This window comes from Melospiza melodia, chromosome 1, assembly GCF_035770615.1.
Source record: "Melospiza melodia melodia isolate bMelMel2 chromosome 1, bMelMel2.pri, whole genome shotgun sequence".
Lineage (NCBI taxonomy): Eukaryota > Metazoa > Chordata > Aves > Passeriformes > Passerellidae > Melospiza > Melospiza melodia.
The window spans coordinates 85,440,352-85,465,903 of record NC_086194.1 but is presented as its reverse complement, the minus strand read 5'-3'; the positions used below and the strand labels follow the sequence as shown (position 1 = coordinate 85,465,903).

General features: G+C 38.8%; 1 protein-coding gene across 2 annotated transcripts in view; it reads right to left on the bottom strand.

The window, feature by feature from the left end:
- The window catches only part of CAP2 (cyclase associated actin cytoskeleton regulatory protein 2), a 68,268-nt gene that overhangs the window by 29,148 nt on the left and 13,568 nt on the right, over positions 1-25,552 (bottom strand). For both annotated transcript variants that reach the window (XM_063160405.1, XM_063160415.1), the window contains 2 exons: positions 23,443-23,543; positions 6,091-6,168 (listed from right to left, as the gene is read on the bottom strand). In XM_063160405.1, the coding sequence (XP_063016475.1) occupies positions 6,091-6,168; positions 23,443-23,543 (179 nt within the window). The remainder of the gene's footprint in view (positions 1-6,090; positions 6,169-23,442; positions 23,544-25,552) is intronic.

The following is a 25,552-nucleotide window of genomic DNA, read 5'->3' as shown; positions in this document are numbered from 1 at the left end:
GTCTGATTTAGACCAAAATAAAATTTGAAAAAAAGAAAATAATGAACTAACTTGTGAATCAAAAAGCCCTGCTTTTCAGTTATCTGTACCCCCTGTGCTTTCCTTTTTAGAAGGTTATATGCATAAATCCCAGGAAAAAATTGTGTAACACAGAGGAAGGAGAGTACTAGTTGGGATTTGTGTTTAGCAGAAATAAAGAATATGGTACTCAATGGGAGAGGAAGTGTCCTATCAGCTTAGCTCAGTAGGGTCTCACATGGCACAATTTGAATATGAACATTGCTAGAGGGACTGAAAACTACCCTGGTGATTTTTGGACATTATGTTACAAACAGCAGAAATCCAGTAAAGGCTTGCAGATCCCTAGGATTGCTTAGCACGTCAAATGAGGATCCAGAGTACAGAGGTACACTGGAGGTCACAAGTGCAAGTAGGCCTTTGGTTACTGGAGCCTGACTCTTGCACAGAATGGGAACTGCTGGGAAGCCTGTGCCTGGGGATGTTGGTGTGAGCCAGTCCAGAGCTGCCACTGATGTGAATCTCTGCCTCTATTCTGTGCAAGCTGGGTGATGCTGCACTGATCATGGCCCTTCTGCATTCCCATGATCCCTGAGTGCCTCTGGGCCTTCTTACTGCTGAGTGCACTGCCCCTGGGGCACAAGTGAATCTCTTTTATTGACCTGGGGGTTTTGGCAAACACAAGCGAAGAAAGTGAAATGGGACGAGGATTCCTAGAGAAGTTAATTAAAAGAGAGACATTGAGGGGCTGGAGTGTGTCCAGAGAAGGGCAATGAAGCTGGTCAAGGATCTAGAGAGTGAATCCTATGAGGGATCACTTAGGGACTTGGGAGTGTTTAGCCTGGAGAAAAAGAGGCTCAGACAGACCTTACTGCTCTCTACACTACCTGAAAGGGAGCTGCAGTGAGGTGGAGATCAGTTTCTACATCCAGGTAACAAGTGACAGGACAAAAGAAAATGGCCTCAAGATGCAACAGGGGAGGTTCAGATTGGAGTTTAGGAAAAATTTCTTCACCAAAAAGGTTGTCAAGTACTGGAATAACCTTCCCAGGAAAGAGGTTGAGCCACCATCCTTGAAAGTATTTAAAAGATGTGCAAATGTGGTGCTTAGAGACACGGTTTAGTGGTGGAGTTGGCAGTGCTGGGTTTATGACTGATGACTTTCAAGTTCTTTTCCAACCTAAACGATTCTATGAACTGAAAATAAAATGACTTTGAGGCTGATAAAATGCAGATGAGTGATTTTGAGACAGAATTATGAGGTAACAGGTGCCAGGGGCTATCTGGACGTGAAACAGAGTAAGAGCTTGCAACAGTACCCAAAAATGAGCCTGTGAACTCTGCACTGCAGTGGGTTAGAGACTGGAAACTGTTGGTCCGTCCCTGCGGCTGTGACCACACGTCACATGCAGTTGGAGGCTTGCAGATAACAGAAGTATGCCAACAGTTTGGCAACATTTCAGAGAACAGGACCGGGGGAAGGGGTTCCCTTTCGAGCTCAGGACTCTCAGGCCCCTGTCCATGTCACTCTTGGCACCTTCTCTGAGTTTGAGGCCTGAGGGCCTTAAAAGGCTTGAACTAAATTCTCCCTTAAGCTATTTCTAGACACAGAGGAGCAGGTTAGCAGCAGTGAACTCTCAGCAGCTGAGAGAATGGCATCGAAACTCAGCCCAAACTCTTTTGCGTAAGAATGTACTAAATTAACAAGGTGAGAAGTATCCTACTGTTTGTATTTTTGGAAAACAGTAAGGGTGATCCCAGTAAGCATGAGGAAAAGTAAGGGGAAATGGAATGACATAAGCAAGTCAATGTAATTAGAAAAAAAATCCTGCTAGAATGCAGAATAATAAGTCCCAGGAGTCTTGTTATTGAAGTACTTTAAAACAGACAGAGAAGAAAATGAGCAATCCCACACTGACAGTAGGGAACTGTGAATCTTCATCTTTTGATTTCTACATAAAAATCCTGAGAATGAGTTCTTTAGTCAAAGATTTTGCCACAACTATTCTAATCCTACAATAGATTTTTTTCCTTTTTGCTTGGCTATAAAAATAAAAACAGAAGGACTTTTTCTCATGCTTCTAAGTCTGAATTCAAATACAGTTTCTTGGGTTTCTGTGAGGTGTGGTGAGGTCTCCCTTTTCTAGGAAAAAAAGGGAAAGCTCTCCTTTACCTCTCACTTTTTTCCACCCCTCTCCTCCCACCTGTGTGCAGGATCTGGATATTTAAGCTAGGTATTTAATTGGAATGTTTGTCTGCACAATGTTAGGAATAAATCCATGAGCTTTGGCAGTCATATGAACTCAGCATTCTTCTCTAATGAGAAATTACGTAATCATTTATAGTCTGAACTGCATCTGTCATTTAAATCTGTTTGAAGTACTTCTCACCACGAACATGCTCATCCTGCATATGCTTATATTGATTCACAAAAATAATAATCTCATTAATTTGTTCTCAGCATAGGAACAATGGATTCCTCAAGCCCTCAAAACAACTCTTACAACTGTTTGAATGTTTAAAGTGAAATATAACAACTCATAAAGAGAAGGCAGTATATGAGTCACCATTCACAAAGAATTTAATGCAGTGACTTTGAGCAGTGATCAGCATTCATGACTGCAAATTAAAGAAAGTTGTTAAACAGATAAATTTGGCCAGGAACACTAATAACTTTTAAAATTATTATGCAATGAAACAAAAAACACATTTCAGTCAGAATTGCATTTGGCTTAGACTGTGGGAAATAGAAAATCAGATCCAAACTGTTTTAGAATGTTTTGTGAAGGTTTATGCTAAAACCTGTCTTCTGAATAGCCCAAGCAACATGCAAACACATGGTCTGAAAATATCTTTTTAAACAACTTCTCACAGATTACAGCAATATTCTAATTTATTTTCCCATCTTCTTTGCACTCTTTTATAAACTCATCTATTATCTTATTCTATTTATAGTAGTAAACAATTTATAACAGACATTTTTTTGTTTTAATGTTTGAAGTTTTGTATCAGATAATAATTTCTGGTAAGTAGATGGACTGAAAAATCCCATCTTGCTGAATGAGCCTGTATCTAGCAGCCATTAGCTGGGACATACACAAATAGGAATATCAGCTGGTGGCTGTGTCATGTGATCTCCTCCACTGCACACACAAATACAGAACATGACCATAAAAAGTAACAGAACATGCTCTCTGCAAAGTAATTTATTGCAGTTGATGCTAGATTGGTATGCCAGCTGGAATTACCTTCCTGGCTCCTACTATTTTCACATATACAGATAATAAAGGCTGTGCATTGCAACAGATTCCAAATGAAAAAAATAAAAGCATTATTAACAAGAAGCAAAACTCCACAAAAGTAACTTTTAGCAATCTTGACTGTTTGAAAATGTGTGCTAGTGACTCAGAGCATGAATTAAAGAGTGAAATAAATTCTATAACCTCACAATTTTCATAGAGAGAAAAAAATACCACTTTGTGATTATACATGTTTCTCTCTTTGCTGAGCACAAAAATATCCAAGGATTATTATAGATATAGGAGCTTTCTTTTTGTTTGAAATCCTTATTCATTAGTTTGTAAGCTGCAGGAGCTGAGCTAATTTATTTTTCCAGCACATTTTCCCCTCCCTCCTTTTTTTTTTAAAGGCACCATGTATGACATCCCAACCTGACAGGAACTCAGTAAATCCCCTCAGTCTCCACACCGCTGTCTCTGAATGTCTACAAAGCTCCTATGCCATAATTGCAACTCGCTGGCTCATTCACAGCTTTACATTATAAAGCAAACAGTCTAGACAGCTGAATGACAGAATTACTCTCTTTTCTCTTGCATTTATAGATATGCTGTCATCTTCATTTGCTTTTCTCTACTCTGTGCATTCTGATACACTAATGATCAGCTTTCCTGTTTGGATTCCACACTGACTCCATGGCTCTAAGCTATAAATACAACCAGAGCCGAGATGACATCACAGCAGTAAGGCCCCGGGGGAGCAGGGGCAGGATGCCTATTTCTTTCCTTCTCCTGGGTTAGCTGGTGATTACCAGCTTTTTCAAAATGCTTAACCAATGTGACTTTATAATAGAAAGTTTTTTCCTCATTGTGATGGAGATATAAAAAACCTAATGCCTGGAACCATCACTCTCTGCAGTGGGAAAAAAATTCTCAATTTGCACAGAACAGGCAGCCTTCAATTACTTTCACATCTGTCCATAGCATAATTGAGTGTATCTGTGCAAAATAAAAAATGCAAAAAGAGAAAAAGAATGGACAACAGTGTGTGTTTTGATGTCTATAAAAATGTGTAGCTAACAGTCTTTTAAAAAGTAAGTAACTGGACTGGGTTTGCTCTCACTGATAAAAAGAAAATGTAGTCTGTAATATTCCTGGTATTTTAACTTTGGAATGATGTGTACACACATATCATGTGGCACGTCCTCTGTGCTAAAGGACAGTTAAATGATAAAAGTGTACTTTCTTGCCTTCAACAAGATGCAGAAATCTATGCAAGCCTGATAATGTACAACTAAGACATATGGATGGCCAGCTCTGGTGATGTTTTTAACAAGATTTTTATTATTAATTGCTTTTCTTAATGCTTCTCTAACCATCATCCTAGATTGCTAGAGAATCTCTTTTTACCTCTACTCTTTCATTCTTGTTTGTTTTTTAGCACTGTTTTGTTGACGTTAAAAAAAAAAAATTCTAAACTTTACAGTTGAAAAATCTCAAACTTGACCTCTGACATGAGGTCAGAAAGTTGTAAGAGTAGGAGTAGGCAGAAGCCATTGCCATTCTCACTGGAAAAGGAGACAGAATCCTACTGATAGCACATCAGCACAGGAGGCCAAAGCAGGTCCCACAGCTTATTCTTGTACCAGAGCTGGGACAATCCCAACACTCCAGAACGCTGCATTACATTATGGGCCATCAGAAACTGGTCACTGGGGAATATTTTACCTATGAACATGTAGAATTTTGTGGGCCACTACGTGCAATTGTATTCACAGCCAATATAAATGACTGCTTGAGGCCTGTACCAATGGGAATTTTGCCTGTTCTGTGTGAGCCATGACCCACTTTTACTCCCTGAGATCAGAGACAGCTGGAAAAATGACTGATCCCTTCTTGCTCGGAACTCTGAAGTCTACCCTTGAATATCTATGGGCTTTTTTTTTCTTTTCCTTAAGCACCCTTGCCATTAAAACATACTGATTAGAAAAACTTCCAATTTGTGTCTCTAAGAACAATAATGACAGCATAACTTCAATAAATTATACCATGTGCAGAGTTCTGATTTGCAAAAATGGATTTTAATGTACTTTGGAGCAGGGAACTAGTGGAAAAAGGCAGAACTGAAGGCCATGATGGGACTGTGCAAGGGAAGACAATTATCTGCATACTCCAAGGAGGAAGGTTCAAGGGTGGTCCCACAGAAGAGCTAACTGATTGCTATTGCTAGGAATGATAAAGTGCTATTGGCCCTGAGCCTTCTAAAAACTACAAATGAGATTCATAACAACTCCACAGATTCCATGAGCTTTCTAGTGAGGGAAGAATTTAAACAGTTGCGACTGAAACAAGTATATAAATCAACTTGATAAAAGTTTAGTTTTCATTTTCTTGACAAAATGCTTTCCCCTCCCCCCAGAATTGGCCTAACCTGGACCTCAGTTTGGGGAATACTGAGTGTATGGGCTAATATTGGTTTTTCTCTCACTAGCTTATACTCTGACTTCAATGTCTACCACGTAGCATCCCTGGGGGACTGGCAAATAGCCATTTCCAGCTTCCAGTGAAAGCCTGATCCCACTTACAAATGTAAAGTGGACACTCCTTTGCTTTCTTCAATGATCTTATATTCACAGGTTCATCACAGAAAAGGTTCTTAACCCCAGACCATGGCTTTCTGATTATTACAGCACACCATGCTTATGAAAGTGAAAGCAAGCCCTCAAGTGCACTGTATAAATAAAGGAACAAACAAAGCACATGCAGGATCAATAACATCCGGCAACACAGACTTTTTTATACACTGCCTCTTGAAGCTCCAGGTCACTTTCCTTACCTCTTGAGGCTCTTGACATTGAGATGCTAACAGCAAGAAAGATCTCTGTGCTTGGAAAGCAGCACGTACCATCTCTGCCTGTAACAAAAGGAGGAATATAAATTAAACCTTAGCCTGTAACCTCCAGTGCCTCTTTGTGGCAGCTGAAAGTCAAGTGTGACAGCTCAAATCTTCCTTGCTGCTTTTCATCTAAATCACAGCAAAACTGACTGGAAGAAATGTATTAAAGTACTAGCTTAGCTATAATTTTCTTTTTTTTACACCTAAGGTTAAATTCCCTACCTTCTTCAGACAGGAAATAAAATTAATTGATAAGCAGTTATAACCTTTTAGTTATAATTCCTACTTTTAGTCACAGAGGACTTAATTTTATCACTTCAGAGTATGTCTAGGCATTTTAATGGTGATGCTTATACCCAAGTGCATAGCAAGAACTTATTACCACTGGGAACAGCAATCTGCAAGCTTTGTGTTGAACTGCAGCTTAGGCTGTGGTGATGTTCAGGATGAGTTGAGCTTGGCACATTTGCTGAGTGAGTATGCTGTAATTCATTCCTTGCCCATGATCTGTGGGCACAACTGATGGCCATGAGAGATGGTGGCTGAAGGTTTTTGGGCACTTGTCCACTCACAGAACTTTAGCATTTGGGTTAGAGCTGCACCTGACAGTATGCTTTTGTGTCACCAGTCTGGCTGGGTGATAAACATCTACACTCATGGCTGTTTACTAATGTTCAAATTTCTGGTCTTTTTCGTTTATTTGAACCCTATACATTTTCTGTACATTCTTATTGATATACACTGATTTGAATGAGTATTCCAGTATCACCTCTACCTCATCCAGGTGGATGAGTAGCGACTAGAAAAAAGCATTACTGTTATAGAAAAGAATTATTCATAACTAGTATATATTGCTAAATACAAACCAAGCCAAACCAAATGCTGTTAAGTTAACCTAATATGAATAGGTACATTTATAATCACTTTGTGAAAGGGTGGGGAAGTGCATGCCATTTTTCCTTGGGGTTTTTTCAATCTAAAAAGAAAACAAGGTAATTATATATACAGACCCATGTGGATGCAACTTAAAATACATGAAAGTCAGGAAATTTGATGTTGTAGCAAAGTAAAACAGCTAAATTGTGTTTATTCATCTTAAAATGTGATGGCATGAATAAAACATAATCTGTTAGGATGAAAGTCACTGCAAGGAAGATGGTAAAAGAGACCCAGCTTGGACAGTATTTGGGGAGAAAGGGATAATATGGTCTGACATGCTGAGATTTGGAAGGGTATAATCATCTCTATAAATAGATAAAGGAATAAATAATAAGGGAAGCCTAAATTTTCCAGAGACATAAATATAATCAATAATAGCAAGGTTTAGATATTCTTAGACATTTCAGATGACTTCTTTTTGGTACAGAAATTCATAAAACAACAAGGTGTGAGTTATTTTAAGATTAGGGGGGGTTTGTGTGTGTGAGGAGAACCTTGTAAAACAGCTGAGAAAAACCTGATATTCCTGAGGAGGAAGTGATTATGAATGAATTCAGTGCTGCTTAGATTGCAAGATGGATAAAAATAAATCTGTAACTAAGGCTTAGTATAAGGCAAACTTTTAGAAAATAGAAAAATCAATGAAAGAAGATGATTGGTCTGAGGAACTTAATTACTTGAATGAAGGAAAAGGATGGATTTACACTAAGAATGGAAATAACCTGTGTGCACTGGGCAGGAGAGAGAAATTGTAGGAAAGGGTTAGAGTCTCTACATCAACAAATAATGAAAGCAATATAGTAACAATAGGTACAAAATCCTCACAGAGTGAGAGGAGGCCTGGATTATCAAGCAGAACTTCTTTTCAAGCACTGTAACGCATACAGCAAAGGAGTGATGGATAAAGGCTTTTTTGAACTGTACCTTGCATGGGAAAGTAAAACAAAGATGTATTTTTTTAGCTACTGGAACAATAAAGAAACAAAGCAATGAAGTGAAGCCCTGACACTGCTCAGAAGGGCAAGTTTGGTATGTCTACATTGTTTTTGATGTATAGATTATCTGCTGCTGAATAACATGCTCTTCCTCAGTTTCAAGGAAGTCAATGTCCATAAAGATATTGAAAGGGTAGCTAAGGAGAATGATGGCAAATCAATGGGAATTACATTATTTGAAAGGGAAGTCAAATATCCACAGTTCAGTGACAGAATCATTGGGTCCACATTATCTTTTTTCCAGACTACTGAAGACACTGGCAGATGGAAGCACAAGCAGAAAATATTTTAAATATATATTATTTGGAGCTAGTATTACATGTCAGAAATACACAATAATGGCAAAGATGCCCAAGAAGAGGGAGGGAAGTTAAGTCAAGTGATATCATGACTGTTAGCTTGACTTCAGCACCACGAACATTTAAACCAGATTTGAAACAAATGATTAAAACACATGGATATGAAAAGCAGGAGAAACTACAATGGGATTACCTATGGTTGAAATCATTACTTTACTTTTTACACAAAGATAATGTGCCAGATCTAGTATTTCTGGGTATCATATAAAATGCTTATTGTGGGTCCTCATGGGAAACGCATACTTTGAGTGGAACTGACACAAATTAGTATTAAAATTTTTCAGTTGGATAAGAAGCTTGATAAGCAGAGGCAATAATAAGGTATATTACAGATGGTGTTACTTGAGAGGAGGAAAGTTGCTAGTTGTTCTCCTCAAGGATTAATTTTAGGAGCAATCATGTTTCTAGTGTCATAAGAGCAAGAATTAGGTGTGCACTCATAAAATTCTTGGGCAACCCAAGTTCAGGAGGTTTTAACACAGTCAAGAAGGACTCACTCATCACTTAAGAAGAATAAGACAATTTTGTTGGTACAGATAATATGAATTGGAAAAAAATTAGCAATCCTCCCTGGTACTTTTTTAAAACAATGCATAGTTCTCAGTGTAAATATGGAACTGATTAAATGGAAATGCTGAAAACTGGAAAATACAAGTATAAATGCCAGGAAGGTGGCTTTGTGAAAAGAACATACGCAGTTCTACAGAGGATATGGCAAAGTATTGCTAGCAGATCTACAGAAGTGTCATTAGAGAGAATCTCCTCTGAAATTATGTGCACAGAATTAACAGTCACCTGTGTTAAAAGGAGGTGAGCTTAAATCAGAGTTAATGCTGAAACAAGCTACTTGGATTTTTAAAACAATGACTGTCACACAAAGAAAATGTAAGTTTCACTTATTTTTCTTAGCAAGAAAGTGGCTGAGGAATATGACATTTCTTTCTCATAGACAATGCAACTAGAGAATTAAGAAGATGGTAGTGTCAGCACATAATCACAGGTCTGAAAACTGGGCCATGAGTAAATATGGTCTCAAATTTATAAGATTTCCAACAATGCAAAAAGTTCAGAAGGGATCTTTCCAGTTCCTCCAAAGAGGCAGCATTATTTTAAGACAGAGCTTTAAATGCTGATCAAACAGATCATAAACATGAGAAAACAGTCCTTAGATATAGAAAGTTAAGATTGCTTACTGAGTTCTTGAACACATACTGAGCTGTAACATCAATGAGGTTTGAAAAATGTGTCTTTCTGGCACTTTGTCTGCACTGCATTAAATGCACACTTTTGGGATCCCAGTGATCACTATGGAGGCTGAAGAGGATTTTTTCCTCCACTCTGACTACAAACTAACAACTGATTTCTTGTCTCATTGTTCATTTCTTTTTGATCAAGCACTGGAATTTGGTTAGAGCTGGAGACAGACCATTGGATGATACACACTGATGTTCCTAAAAGACTGACATTCCTTGCCTATGCCTCACATGTGTGTGAAAACTATTGTTGGATGTGGAACCAGGATTCACTTCTCCTCCAGAACTCTATTATTTCTCCTCTGGTGCAGAGTGTGGCCAAGGCCACTTTCTCAAAATGTCTGGGAACATTGTCTTTAAGAAATCTTGTGCAATTGAGTGCACACAAGCACAAAAACCATAGGTAACACTCGTTTGAGTTACTTCAAAAGAATGCTACATTTAAATGGTGGCTTCTTGCATTTTTTTTTATTATTCAAAATTTATTACAAAATGTTTGAAACATTCAGTTGTCAGTAGACTATATATTGATTGCAAGGCTTGTGCTATGTGCCCAAAATTTATCCACTCCCAAAACTTTTAACTGCGTAGGGATCAGAGCAGCCAGATCTCCCACCTCTGAATGTACATCTTAATAAAACGATCATGCTAACACAGTATTTGCATTTTACAAGTAGAATTTTATAAGAATTCTGCCACAGTGACTTCCTTCTTTCTGCAACAGCATTAAAAACAGCTTTCAGACTTTTACTGCTTCTGAGCATGCTGTATTTCTTTCCCTGCATTCCCTTCAAAGTAACAGAAGAGTTTCTTCTCATTAAGAATGCATTAGTTCAGTCTATCACCATTCCACTTCTTTCTTGTGGTCTTTCAAATGTGACACTTCACTGCTACCTCTTTGTGCTTAGCAGCCAGGCTGTGTAACTAAGCAGGCAGCGCTACAATTTTGGAGGGAGGTGACTCTTTCATGAGACCTCCCCCCTCAAAACCAGCAAAGACTAATGAGTGAAAACACAACAGAGGGCATCTTTCTCAACAGCTTGTGTGGCTCAGACAAAAGACTGCTACAGGAGAAATCAGTTGAAACTCTTTCAGTTACATTAAATTCTAGTAATGAGGCTTAAATGCCAAAATTAGTATAGGAATCATGATTAAATTTGTCAGAATAGAGTACACCACCAACTTGCACACATCTATCTGCAGACAAAAATGGACATGTTCTGGAGCAACAGAAAAGTGACACCTGATAACTTAGGGTAATCCTTTTGGCATTCCTGGGATTACATACAGACACATCAATCATCAGACAGATTCCTCAGATGAGGTGAATATTTTGAAGGAAGCACATTCCTCACAGCATTTCCTACTCTGCTTTTAGCAATTTGTTCTAGAGGCTGGAGGAGACAGCTGTGACTTAGGACCTGAACTCCAGGACCATGTGGTGTTCCATGCACCACCCCAATTTCCCCACTGGTAGAGAGTGGAATAATGCATCTTAATCCTTCACCTCAGGTGTGTTTGACAGCCAACTCAGGGGACTGATGTGGCTGGAAGAGCTGAAGTTGGACATGTGTGCCATGACAGCCCAGTTCCATGCTGTGGAAACCTGTGGCTGACCACAGTGAGTGATCTCTCTGTTGCCACTACAGTAACAGCACAGGTCTCTTCTCAGTTAAGCCTGCAGAGGTTAATGGAAGAATCATACGTATTTAGAAATAATCTTTTAAATAGCAACTGGTTTAACCTTCTCTGTCATAACATAATGCCAAACTCTGATATTTGTCAGAAGCCACTGCTTGAAAAATTGCCAGAGGCTGTATGAGAGATGTCTAATGACGACAACACTGCTGACCTGTTTGAAGGAGCATGAGTACAAATTCCACTCAAACTTGCACTGTTTCAGACTGAGTAGACAGAGATGCACTGGACCTGAAGCTTAAATTTCCAGTTTGTTTTGCTGAGGTTCAGCTCTCCAGAGCACATGTAGGTTCATGATCTGCCTTTTTCTCATTTTAAATGTTCTGTTCAATCTAAGTTGACCTTCACTCTGGTATCCAAGTACCAATAAAGAAATATTATTTATGTGCCAAGCAAGCTACAAGAACAAGCAGGCACATGCACTCTGATCAAGTTACATTTAAATTCACTAGTTGAAAAAAACCCAAAACTAAATAGAAATAAGAGAAACAAACATAAGATTTCCTTATGAAATTTTAGTCAAGAAAATTACCCTACTGACCTTATAATATTGAATTTGTCAGATGCTATTGTATTTAATACTGTATTTCCTCAAAATCATAGCATTTAAAAGCACAGTGTAAATATCAGAATCCACTGGATTTCTATTGTTGGAGAATAATAGCCGTGCTAACTTTAACAGAGCTAATTAGCAAATCAAAATACAGTTCTAGATAGCAAAGAGGACACAAGGGAAAAATGGGGATTAGTGGTCCTTAATTCAAAATATAGCTTCTGCAGAAATAATTATGGGTCCTTTGCATCTAGCAAAGGACACAGTGACTGCCTGTAGTTTTCATTTCCGCAAATGAAAACTACAGATGTAGCTTCTTTGCCCCCAGCCTTTCTCTAAGAGGAGCAGCACTACCAGAGGACTACCAGTTTGTCTTTTCTATTTTGCTTTCAAAAGCCTCTTCAAAGTGAAGTGGTAAAGTGGCTGCTGGCTTGAAGGGAGAGGAAAGAAATGGAAAAAGAATGGAGTTTAAGTTAAGATGGGGCTGCTATAGAAACCACCCAGGCTAGCGAAATAGACAGTATTTATTTTGAACAGCTAATTGGCTGATAGAGATTTTTAAAAACTAGCCCAATCCTTAAAGAGTCACAGTTCTACAAACAAAGCACTTTTTACTCTGGAAAACAAAAAGTAAAAAAGAAAAATCTGTCACCTTTCTCTCACTGGTCCATGCAGAAAACAGGGTTGAAATTCAAATAAAAATCAAAGTCAGTGTGAGATTTGCCATTGGTATTCACAATACCAGACACCACCTGAGATATCTTCTACTTTCAGACAGATACATTGACTACCACCAATTAGCTGTGCCCTGTACTGAGGTTTTCTGGTGTTTTTCAGCCTTTATGGCTATGTCTATATTAGGGAATTTTAGCTGAAATTTCTCAGCAGTGCTACTGCCTGTACAGTATCAATCAGTGCTGTCAATTGGGTGCTGGTCTCTTTGGATGTTGATATCTGCCAGTGTATTAAACACTGTGTCATGGAACAATGCACAGTATTACTTGTTTCAGAGTAGCAGCCATATCTCTGTTCATTAACTTTTAGTAACCTTCACTGTGACTTAAACCGCTTTTACTTCTGGTGGAGTTCAAACCATACCATTCTTTAAGATCTCTCAGTGCTAATTAATGATGTAAAATGGATAGAATCATTTGGGGTAAATTGCTGCTGTCATTTTATTTCTCCATCTGAAACACGAACTGTACAGATGAATTAGAAAAAAGGGATATTTAAAAACACAACAGTTGTTTTTACATTAATTGCCTTGAGTAAAGAATATAAATGCTCTGCACCACTTGCACCAATAAAGTTTGCCACAATGTTCCAGAATTTCCTCTAAACTCTCTCAGTTTTGAATGACATGCTTTTCTGATTGATTTCAAGGGACTGTTAAGTTTAAAACATAATGAATACCATTGAGATGTCAGCTTTGTTAATTAATTAATTATTAATATTAGTAGCAGAAATAGTCAATTATTTTGTTCATCTGTCACTGCTTAAAATGGATATAAATGTTTTGCTTTAGGGCCATTGCAGCTATTTATTTTTGCCAAGTGAAGCAATAGGAGATCATATTCTCCAAAAATGTCTCAAATAAACTTCACCACCCGTAAGAGAGGAAGAGCAAGGCCAGACCAAAGCTATTGACTAGCTAATGCTCTCCTAAAGCTCAGACTGCTTTTTTCTTCCAGATTCACAAATTCTTCATTAATCTCTTTGACAATGGCCAAAAGGATATGAGTCTCTTGACCTCTGTTCATTTCAACTTTTACACAGAAGTTCCAAGAACAGATGTAACATACTGATAGTCAGGGGTTCCAGAAAATTCAGCACAGAAAACCATTGTCATGTTATTGCAGGGGTTCCACGCTGTTGTCTCCTATCACAAAAGTTTCATACCTTCTTGGTGTTTCTCGTGGGCAGCTCCTCAGAGCACTGACTCTTTCTTCTTCACAAAGTAGCCACTGACTCCAGCTCCCTTCCCAACCAGCCATCCCACTCTTTTATAGCGCTCTTCTTCCCATGGGTTACAGCTGTGGCCTGGTAAAGTCAGGCCTGTTCCTAATCTTTGATAATTGGCCCAGCTGCAACTCCTTAGGGGTAAGATAACTTTCTACACTATCTTTATTTTCTTATATTCTATCCCCCTACAGAAAAATACTGAGAATTGTGTACAAAAATAAGAAGTCCACTAATTACTCAAGATGTGGTCTATTTACAGACTAAAGTGTTGGTGGTTTTCCACCACCTTTCTTTTCTGAGCAGTTTTGAAAATGTTCAAGAATTCAAGTTTGCCATTTCCATCGCAGACTTCTGCCAAGGGCCGAGTCACCTGATGGAGATTTCCTGCCACCTCATTGCACAGCACACAGCCATGGATCCATGTTTAGAGGCCTCCACATCAGTAGAAGCAAAGGGTGCTATTGTCATATTGCAGCGCCTGATCTAGATGTAAGCACCTAGTCCCTGGTGTTTCTCTATAGACCAGACTCGGCCACAAAATTGTTTGTCAGCTGTGCAGGATTTGTGCTGTCATTTTCTGCCTTTGTAATATGTCATTAGCGATCACCATAGAAACAAACAACAGATAAAAAGAGCCAAACATTTTAAAAACAAGCATAAAACCACCATATGAAAAAATGGCTTCTCTTCATCACTAAAATATCAGGCCACCATTGTTGGCTGGAGCTTCTAATAACCAAAGACTGTCAATACTGTATTTTATGAGCATTAGAGTATGAGTAAGAGCAATCAGTGATAAGCAGGATTTGACCTGCCTCCATTTTGTTAAATAACCCAGGACTCCTGAGATGAAAGGCTTTTCCAGGGGGAATACATTTAAGTAAAAATATTACATGAATATTCTTTGTATCACATGTCAAAGATTATGCCATGGCAGAATGTTTTTTCTTTTTTTTGGTAATCTGTATTAGGGAGAGTGGACAGAACGCTGCACAGGGAGGAAGTTGGCCACAGTCTTCCTGAGAGGTCTTACAGCTCTTCATCCTGCCTAGTGTACAAAAAAACCAAGCAGGTTTCTCTGACAGTGATGGCAAGGGAAACCAGCTTAGTTCATGATCTGACTGAAGAACAGGAAGTGGGGTACATTAACGCTTCACAGCTCTTTGAAGCCTCTAGTTTCTCCTGTTACCTGGAGCTACATTATGCATCTCTGAAAAAGTGCATTACTTCTTTAAATAAACAGAAACTGCATACAATGCACTGAAGTAATGAAGTCTAAACTTTGTTATTACCAAGATCAACAGTTTTTAAAATTCAGGTGTCTTTTTTCTTTCCCATGAACATCTGAGCTCAGAGTTCTTTGGAGGACCTGGTTGCTAGCATTGAGGAACTATTTGTGGAAAGACCTCATTTCCCTGAGGAAAAGCAAACCTACATTTCCTCCATGGAGCACATGTTGTAAGCCAGCACATCGGAGAACCACAGAGATCTCGGGGCCTGCAGGTCTCATTGTGATGTGCACAAACACGCTTTTGCTGTGCTGGTTGCAGGCACTCTGGTTATTTCTCTGCTGGGCTGCTTTGTCCCTGAGGCTGCTGCTGAGCGCCCCCACTCTCTATCACCAGCTCTTCTGTCAGAAGCCCTTCTCTGTCAAGGTCCAAATCCATATTAAAGGAATTTCAGAGAAGACTTTAAGATTTCACAGGCCTTAGATGTGTCCCTGATTTAACAAATATAAGTTCTAGGAAGTGCAGATGCTTCTCTCGTAAATTAAAAAGGTTACGGCACTTCTTGAGGTTTTACTTCAGAAATATTCTTCTAGCAGTTATCACTGAGCACCCTTGTGAAGAACTGATTTCCTGACTTTGTCTGACAAGTTGCCTGATAAAGACTGAAGACCTACTGATTTCTAAGAAATTGTACTACCTTTAGAGAGTAAGCTTGGACAAATAAGTTCTTATATAGATAAGACTTTTTTGTATGTTCTGCCTCTCATGCACTTCAAGACAACTGGTGACATTGCCACCTCACTCTGCAAGTAGTCCCTCTGAGCTCTCTGAAAGCAACTCAAAGGCTGGAAGTGCCAGAACTTGTCTCCTTGTAAATTCACTTCCATTTTCATCGCCTTGAAAGAATCCCAGGCGCCCAACCAAAATTTGCTAACATGGAAGTCAGTTCAAAGCTCAGACATCTATAATAATATTTTAGTATTTATTCCCACCTGAACCAGATTTTCCTTTTCAGAGGTGCTAAATAACAAAACCCTACATGTACTTGGAGAGGGAGCCTCAGCCTCTCTGAAAGGCAAGGATGTGATTTAAAAGCAGATCTGAACTAGGGTGTTTTTAAAAACAGAACGTGTATTAAAGCAACAAGAAAGAAATCTTTCAGCCTCGAAGTTCCACATAAAGATGCTTAATGAATCTTTTTACTGTGTCTCTGGGATAAAACACATAATTAAGCTTATGAAACTCTGCACCAATACTTAAACTGCTTTGCAGTGCAGATTAATTGTGGAAATACATAGTTCCATTTATGGGTGTCAGTAGACTAAAAGAAGTTAGCAGTGACAGTGACATGGTTTAATCTATCCTAATGGACTCTTCAGCATTCAGAAATGTGACCATATTGATCAAGCAATTCATACTGGATAAAAAGAGGCAATGCACATTTGTGGCCACATTATACCCTCATCACTCCTGACAGCACTCCCAGCTTATTTAAAACAACATTCAAACCGCACACTGGTTTCCCTTGTGGCTTAATTCTCATTATTCACTGAACTCCTTTTTACTAGAAACTGACTGAAGAGCCAGATTCTGAGCTCATTGTTTGATTTTTTGCTGACGACAATGAACAGCCTTCTCAGTTTCCAAGCCCAGCATTTCTATACGCTCAAAACAGTTGCAACCAACTAACAAAATAAAAGCAGGTCAGGGATGGGGAGGCAGATGAGTGAAAAGAGTGTACACGTGCTCTTCAGAAAGAATGAGATTGAAAATTAATAAAAGACTTACTCATAGCCTGTAGCAACACATGACATCATTCAAGCATGTGTCCCAAAACAGAAAAAAATAAAAACAGAACAAAAAAGGAAAAAAAAAACCATTCATGGATGTGTATTTCTCAGACTGAACCAAATGGGTTTGAATTATATTACCACTCTAACTCATAATCTTCACCAGAGATATAAGCACTATGAGCACCAGTAAAAAGAATTTTCAGTCGCAAGAGGTTCATGCTGATGACAATAGCAAGGAGGCTGCCTTTGTTTTTCTGATGGATCACGAAAGTGTAACTTGGCAGTGGTTCACCAGAAATTACTGCTGTGAGAACCACACACCTCACAGCAGTTGTGACACTGAGTGCCTGAGATGGCTGTCACCTATATGCTCTCTAGATCCTGGACTGCTTTGAAACAGAGAGAAAAGTCATTACCAAGGCTTCCTCATGGACCCTGGCTCTGTGCCAACTCCATATATTCAATCCTCCCAGAGAAGTTTTCTCCTGACTTTATACCAGCAAGTGTCCTAGGCAATGGCTTTGCAACGGGCTCATGGAGAGACACGCTCACACTGTATTTGTGGCTCTGAGTGTAGGTGGTTCACACTCTAAAGCCATCTGTGATTTAGCTCGCTCTTTTAGCCATGTAATTTTATCACCTTATGATTTTTGGTTAAGCTGACACAGTGGTTTTCAACTTGTGGAACTCTTATGCCTCTAGTCTGTACACTGCTTCTCCTGGAAAACCACCAAGAAAAACTGGTGTCTTGCCAGTTGACTCAAATATTTTCTTAAAGGGCTTCAATGAAAAATTGTATAGGGATAGCAAAATTAGCATGAGCTAAAGCATATGATCAGTTCTGACGTTGACTTCAAATGGCCAGAAATGCAATGCATGCCTTGATTAATTGTTCCATTCATTAAGTAAATTGATTGGTAAAATGTGGACCTTATATCTAGTGTGAACACTGAATATTATTCTGAATTCATCTGGTCATTTAAAGAACCTTCAAGATCAGACTTTTTTCGTAAGAGTGACTTATCTAACATTTTCTTGGGCAAACATGATGGATTTTTCTTTGTTTTCACACTGCATATAAAGTTACCCACTGAAATAATTCTGATATCTTTTTCTAGCATCCTCATGAGATCAGAAAATCCCATTGCACCGAGTAACCATATACATATAATATCCTTTTTAGGGGAAAACAGTTTTAGACCTTGGTCAAAAATGGTCTGTAATGGTCCCTGATCAACTGCACTACTTTGAAATCAGTGCTTATGGATTAAATCAGGAACTAGTCCACATTCAAAGAACCCCCATGAAAACAGGTTATGAATAACTCTTGACAACCTTGAGTGTTTGTATTTCTGATTTCTTATGTTTCTGACTAAATGCCATATGGAATATTCTCATATATTCCCACCCCTATCCCCCACCAGATTTACAGGTGCATGTTTCTCATGCCAGCAATACACAACTCAAAGCTCAGTACTGGCCATCATGGCATTGATTTTTCAATACTTGTTTGACTTTTATCTCTTCCTTGCCTTTTTAAATCATAAGGAAAAAAAGTGGTATTTACTGCAATGTCAGTGTCAAGAAACCAACAGCCTGATCCATTATAATTGTTGGAAAAACACGCACTCTTTCAGGAGGTGGTTTTCTAGACTTGGAATGGACAGGTCCTTCTTGCTCAGGAGCCATCTTTATTCCCAACCAGATGTCATACAGTCCAACAGGTACAAGCATGTCTGCACACCACTGCACCTGCCTCAACAAATCCTGCTTGTTTTGAAAGCCAGATTCAATCCCTAGGGCCATACGGGAAGTTGTCCTTTAGAACAGAGCAATCAAAAGTTGTAAAACTTCTGGAAATGTCAGGTTTTTTCTAAACTAACCTCTAAATTAGCCTCTCAGCTAGACTGTATATATTGCATTTCCATCTTTCTTCTATTAAAGTGAACATTCTTTAATGCTCATGTTGTGAAGTATCTTGTAGTACATACATAGGGTGAGAAACATAGCTGAATTAGCATTACAAAATCAACTTTAACATTGACAAATTTCCAAGGCTGATGATTTTATTTTCCCTTTTGCTGGACAGCAGTACCATTTTCTACGCTCTAAGACTCTCTCTCTCAGTTGAGTGCACTTTGTATGCTGTCAAAAATATCTACCTTTTTATTCTTTCTTTATGTATTCCATTTTACCCAGTCCTGCACTAGCACCTTGGTTTGGTGTTTATTCCATGTAGCAGAAAATACCTCTCACAGAAATGCAAAGGCAGCCTGACAGCAAACTTCTCTTTGGGCATGTTGACATCATCCTCTTCTCTGAGCTCTAATTCAACTTTCAACACAATGCCTAAAACCGCACAGCCTCTGAGCACAAAAGATGAACACGAGAGTACACTTGTGCATTCTGTTGCCCTGTAAGCAAATTGCCTTGTGAATGAGGAATCAGTCAAATAATGGGGTTGACAGTCTGCATTTAGATAAGCTAAGATATAAGTGCAAAAGTGGGGTTTTTTTGGTGTAGCACAGACAGCAGCACATCCTGCTCAAAGTTCAGGGCTATGAACATCATTGACTCCTTCTACAGCATCTCTCACATGAAAAGACAACATTCAGCTATTTCATGTGCCATAACTACTCTTTTGAAAAAAACCAGAAAGGTAGGATTTTTTAACTTCACTGATAATCCAAACCAGAGTGGCACTCTGCAAAGTGCATATATATCTCATAATACATATCTCCTGCTTTCAGCTCTCTATTTACGTGGACTTTACTGGGAAGAAGAGAAGAATGTCACTGCTTTCATGTAAGAGATAAAGAAATTTTCTGGGTTTGTGCATATGACATTTGTGGGGTGCACATTGCTTTCTCTGCTCACCATGATAAGAAACAAGTACATGCACCCAGAGAACTCCTGCAGATTGGATAATATGCTGTGAATTAATTCTCGGTGCTAACCTTGTTCAGCCAGTCATACATATAATGGATTGCATCCAAACCCTCTTCCAATAAGGAGCAACTGAGCCACCTACCACTTCATTTCTGAATGCTCCAAGCTCTTTCAGCTTTTGTTTTGAGCTCTGCATTTCAGCAGCTGGAAGTTGATGGAAGAAAGGAGGGAAAAGGCATCCATATTTTTATAGTTTTCCATTCCAAGATAAATAGGCTTGGATGAGAGAAGAGGGAACATAAATGAATCACACAGACAATCTGTTCTTTCAACTGGTGGGGTTGGGAGGTTAAAACATTTTTACAAATAAACATTTTTTAAAAGGCAAGTATTAGCTTATGTGTTTGACAGAAGGCTGCAATTATGCTCTGCACTGTACCACATAAAATACTAAAATATGGAAATGTGAGGTTATCTATCCTTCTCTTGTAGAACCAGTACATTCTCTTCCTATCGTGATGTCTCATCTGGTACATTACTCAAATTCAAGCCAAAGTATTCCACCACTTGAGATAGCACATAAACAAAAATAATGTGAAGAAATTCATAATAAACACATTACAAAAACCTGCTTCTTGGCCTTCTAAAGTCTTGGTTTCTTTGCTTTGCCAAGGTGAAGAGCCCACCAAACCTGCTTGAACCCAGCTTCCTCATTGGGACACAATCTAAAGGTACACTATGTCAGCAGCTCTTTGCCATCCTTAACACATTTTCTGCAGTGCTGGATTCATGGCCTATGCTGTAGAGTCACAATCTGTTTTATACTGATTTTGAATTTCCCTCATTCTGACAGAAGGACAGCTTTTGGTGTTGGCATGTATGGAGAGTCAGCTTCAGGGCTGTTACAACCTGTTATGGTTGGTGACAGCCTCCAAGACACTGGTGTGTCAGGCCAAAGACAGCTGGTTGGTAGCAGTCCTGACTTTCACTGACTTCACATGCTCTAGTTGTGACATGGACAGCAGAAAGTGGTTTCATAAAACCCGGGCCTGTAGGGGACTTTGCATTTCATATAAATATCCATATAATCACCAGATCTTTACTCCACAGTGACAGAATAGGGAGAAGATCTTATCTTAGCTGTTTAGGGTAATTTGCTTTAAATAGAGTATGTAAAAGCCTAACCACTCTCCCTGTCTTTTCAAAAGTGGTTTATTGCTTCAGTGCAGTTGACCTCAGAGATTCACCGCTATATGTACTGTAATTTGAATGAGAAATATCTTGCTCTCAAGATTGAGCCTAAGCAGGACTCTGATAAGATAATCTTTGTAAAGCCCACTATGCTGCTGTGTTTAAGAGAGCCAGAAGCTAGCTATTAGTTCTTTTTTGTGGTTTGTTTGTTTTGTTCTCTTTCAGCAGACTTTTTAGAGTACAGCATGCTGAAAAAATAGGAACAAGGCTCCCCAACAGATACCAGTTGTGTCTGAATTCTTCCTTTTGCCAGGCACACAAACCACACAACCGTTACAGCCATCAGCACAAAACACATCATGTTAAATCCCTCATTTCTTTAGCATAATATGAAGTCTCTCTTTCTCTCATATTACCATTCTGGTCCGTCAGGTATGTGAGGTTTTTCAAGGCAACAGGTGTTTTTTGAAATAAAATACAACCTTCCCTTCAGCTCATTATGTGAAAGAGACAGCAGCTGCAAGTATAATGCTGAGGACACATGGTCTATAAGACACCCAGAAGAAAAATACTCGTTGTTCCACTTGTTAAGGTAAAGCACAGATGTTGCTTCAGTGATAAGCATGAGCATAAGGCAACCACAGTCTGCTCCACGTTGTAAATGCAGAATCTAAGATTTCAGAATATTTAGTAGGCTGCAATCAGAATCACCGGTTCCTTTATGTAAAGAAAGCTAATGCAATGTCTAAGCTCACAGCACTAACAAATACTCCATATCACAGCTTGCATTACACTATCATCAACAATATGCTAGGGACTGTCCACAGACTTGGCTGACAAATAATTAATAATCTTTTATATGGACTCAATTATGAGTAAGAAATAGTGACAAATGCATAAATTAATACACTTACTGATTTAATGATTTAAACATTTACAGATAGTGTATATTAAAAAGGGTTTAGCAATTTAGAATGTTTAATGCAATCCCTTTCCCTGCTTAGTATTGGTAGGAAGACTATTTTTGTATCACTCAGATCTAAACTGTTGAGAAATCAACTGCAAAATAATGATGTCTAATGAATGTAAAAACCAAGTTAGAATCAATCCTTTCCAGGGAGCAATCCTCTGTTCAGTTAGGTCCATAATTCTTCCTCCAACCTTCTGACCCCCATTTATTTATTTTCCTCTAGTTTCTCTGAAGAACAAAGTACATATATTGTAGCTTATAGTATAATTGTCTGTCCTTTTTCAAATAGAAAGGGAGTGAAGCATTTCTTAGAAAAACAAAGATCATCTAGGATTGCCTGGTCTTCCTATTCCCTCCTGTTTTCTAGGCCTAACTAGGTCAGAAACTCTGTCCTACAAACCAGAACATGTAACACCAGAGGAAAAAAACACAGATGACAAAATAATCCAGTCATCTTTCTCTGTAAGTAGACATAAATAGGAATATTTATGTTGGCCTTGCAGCATGAATCTCAGTAGCTTGTAGGACTGCATGTTTTTCTGGCCACAGTGTTTGTTATGTAGAGCAGCAGCAGCAATCAACTGGGAACCATACACACAGAGGAAGGCCTGATGGCATGGATCTACTAGAAAAGTCAAAAGCATCACACTCCTTCAGATCCAGCTTGCACTGACCCCAGCTCTCTTGTGTGTGGGATGGCTTTCTGGTTTTTTTTTTTTCCCAAATCTATATTGGTAAGCTGTTGGTAAAATGAGTCCATCCCTTGTCAATTACATCACCACCCATTTTAGGGAAGACCAGCTTAAAAAAATAAAACGACACAAACAAGTTTGGATCACAAGGTTAAGATCATAAGGTTAGAAAGTATTCTCATCATGAAAATGATACCATAGTACTTCCTTGATGCAACTTATATTTTTAACAAAAGGTCATTTAAATGGCCGAATCATTTTTAGTTTGCTACATTGTTACAAATGAAAGAGATGTGAGTAATAAAACAAACAACCAGAACAAAATCTCTATATTTAATTGGAATGATGATACACATGCCTAGAAAAACAACCACAGGAAGATATCATTGCTTGGGCCCACCTGTTGTTTGCTACTGATTTGTTGGCACATGTTTTTAATTGCTCCTGTCCTGCAAAGAGCTCAGCAGCCAATAAAACTATTCAAATTGCTTTTGACTGAGAATATTTATATATTTTGCATTTTATGGTGTTCAACTTTGGTGCTGTAGAAGGCAAGCAATCTCTTCTTATGAATCCACACAACCTTGTGCCGTTCCCGAACCAACTGTACTCAGTGTGTAATGCCAGGCGATCTCTACTACAAGCATTAATAACTTAAGAGTTTGTTCTGTTATTAAGATACCCCTCTAGTCAGAAATCAAGGCTCATCACACAGATTCCAACACTTGTACACTTTCACCATCATAGGAAAATCTGAGTCAATACTTACATGTGTCTTCACATCACCTTCAAGAATCTTGCTGTACCTGAGAAACTCAGCAACACTTCCATTCAGCAGCCTATCAAAGGCCTCCACATATGGTGCTATGCCTGTAGAAGAGGAACATTCCATTATAATGGGTTCATAAAGTATATAATGCATAGGATGTGTAGCAGATGGAGGAGATGTATCATAGCAACTGAGGAGATTTCAGTAACTTCATTTCTGATTAATGAAATCAGTGAAAAAGGATGCAAAATTATTTCCGTCCTAGATAGAAAGAAGAGGAAAAAATCCTGCTCTTGGTAGTATTTGAATAGGAACCTGTAAGAAAATTTCCTGCGTATAATGTAATGGGAAGACTCTTTTGTCTTAAAATAACATGTGCTAAAACAAACATCTCTCAGCCCTTCAAAGGACCTGAGGAGTGTAATTCTCTTAATAAAATTCCCCTATTGTACTTTAACCAAATATCGTCCCCTAAAAAGAACCTGCACTGTACTTAACAACTATTTTTATACTACTCCATTCCTGAATCTCTCTGTGATGTTTGGTGGCTTTTAATAGCAACCAATTCCATTTCCAGTAAGAGAGTCTTTGGAATGGGTTGACAGTAGATTTATGCAGTGAGATATGGCTTTGTAATCGCCTCGTTTTGTTGTCTCACCTTGCGAAACTGTCACTGGGTAAAGAAAGCTCAAACAAGTCTTCCAGACAACATATCCTACTGGCTTTATATATACTATACATTACAAAGGAGGAATAAAGCTGCTATTTTCTATATGGTACACAGAGCAGTTTCCTGATTAGGTGAACAATCAGAAAATGCAGATCAGTCTCAGTTTCTTAAGTACCTGGCTTCTACCTAGCACTACGTGGTACCTGTTAAGATAGCAAAAATAATCTTTCCTTGGATGCTTTCCAACCCTTCCTTTACTCCCTCGTGTCTTGTCTATGCTCAGAACCTTTGCCAGATCCAGCATGAATGACACACATGTGAATCTATGACATATGTAGGATCTGAGAGAACAAGGTTAAAATTCTTCCCTGCCTCTCTCCCTCATTAATAAAGCCTGAGGATTGCTCTGAAGAGGTACCAAGCTTTCCCCAGAGAATTTGCTTTAACCTTTTGGCACTATATAACAATTGTGTCCAAATTCACAGTTATGAAAGCCCCCTTTATTCCACAAGAGTCATCTGGCTCCATGACAGAATAAAAGACAGGCTCTGGCAACTGGAGTTTGCAGTGGCCTGTGTGAAAAAGAAAATGTAGTTAGCCAGCTAGGTGGGATTTCAAGGCTCCTTTTGTTCTCTTGATGCCATTCACCTATAATTCTGAGGAATTTCTGGGCTTTCTTCCATATTAAGTGTTTGTGTGTAAACCCCTCAAATGACCTAATGTACAAAAGGTTTTAGCTGTGGAGATGCTTTCCAAAGCACATTTATGTTCTTTTTCAAAATCTGTGCATGCTTCCAAAAGATTCATTGTAACATTTTCCTTTTAGAGCAGAGTTTTACATAACAGTTCACCAAATTCTCCTATGCAGAACTAGAAAGCAACGATGCTATTTTTTACTATTCAATGCAGCTCACTCCCAGGAGCATTTACTAGAATTTGCTGTGGGCCGTGCAGAGCAACAGAATGATTTATTTGCAGTTCTGCTGCTGTAATGCCCTTTAGGAAAACAGTAAAGGTACAGATCTCCCATCCTGTTTCTGAAAATGTACTAATTGAAAAGCCAAGGTTATTTTTTTTTTATTAACTCTACTTATGGAATGGTCTTTTAGGGGATAGAGGTCATGGTTGAAGAAATATACCTCCATTTCAACTGGAGATTTTAAAAAGGTCACATTCTGGCCTGATTGACAGTTTTGAAGGAGAAAAAGAAAGAAGGTACCTGTAAGACTGTTTCCTTTGCAGTGTCTGTGGCAATGTGAACCTCTGCAGAGGCACAGTGACACAGGCACAGAGTGGTGTTTGGGGCACTGTAGGCGTACCAGGCACACAAACTGAAGACTTTCCCAACTGCACCAGCAAAAGCCAATTCCTGAGTCCCTGTGTGAGACAGCTCTGCCTGGAGACATCATGCAGCCTGGCAACACCCCATGGTGCTGCTCA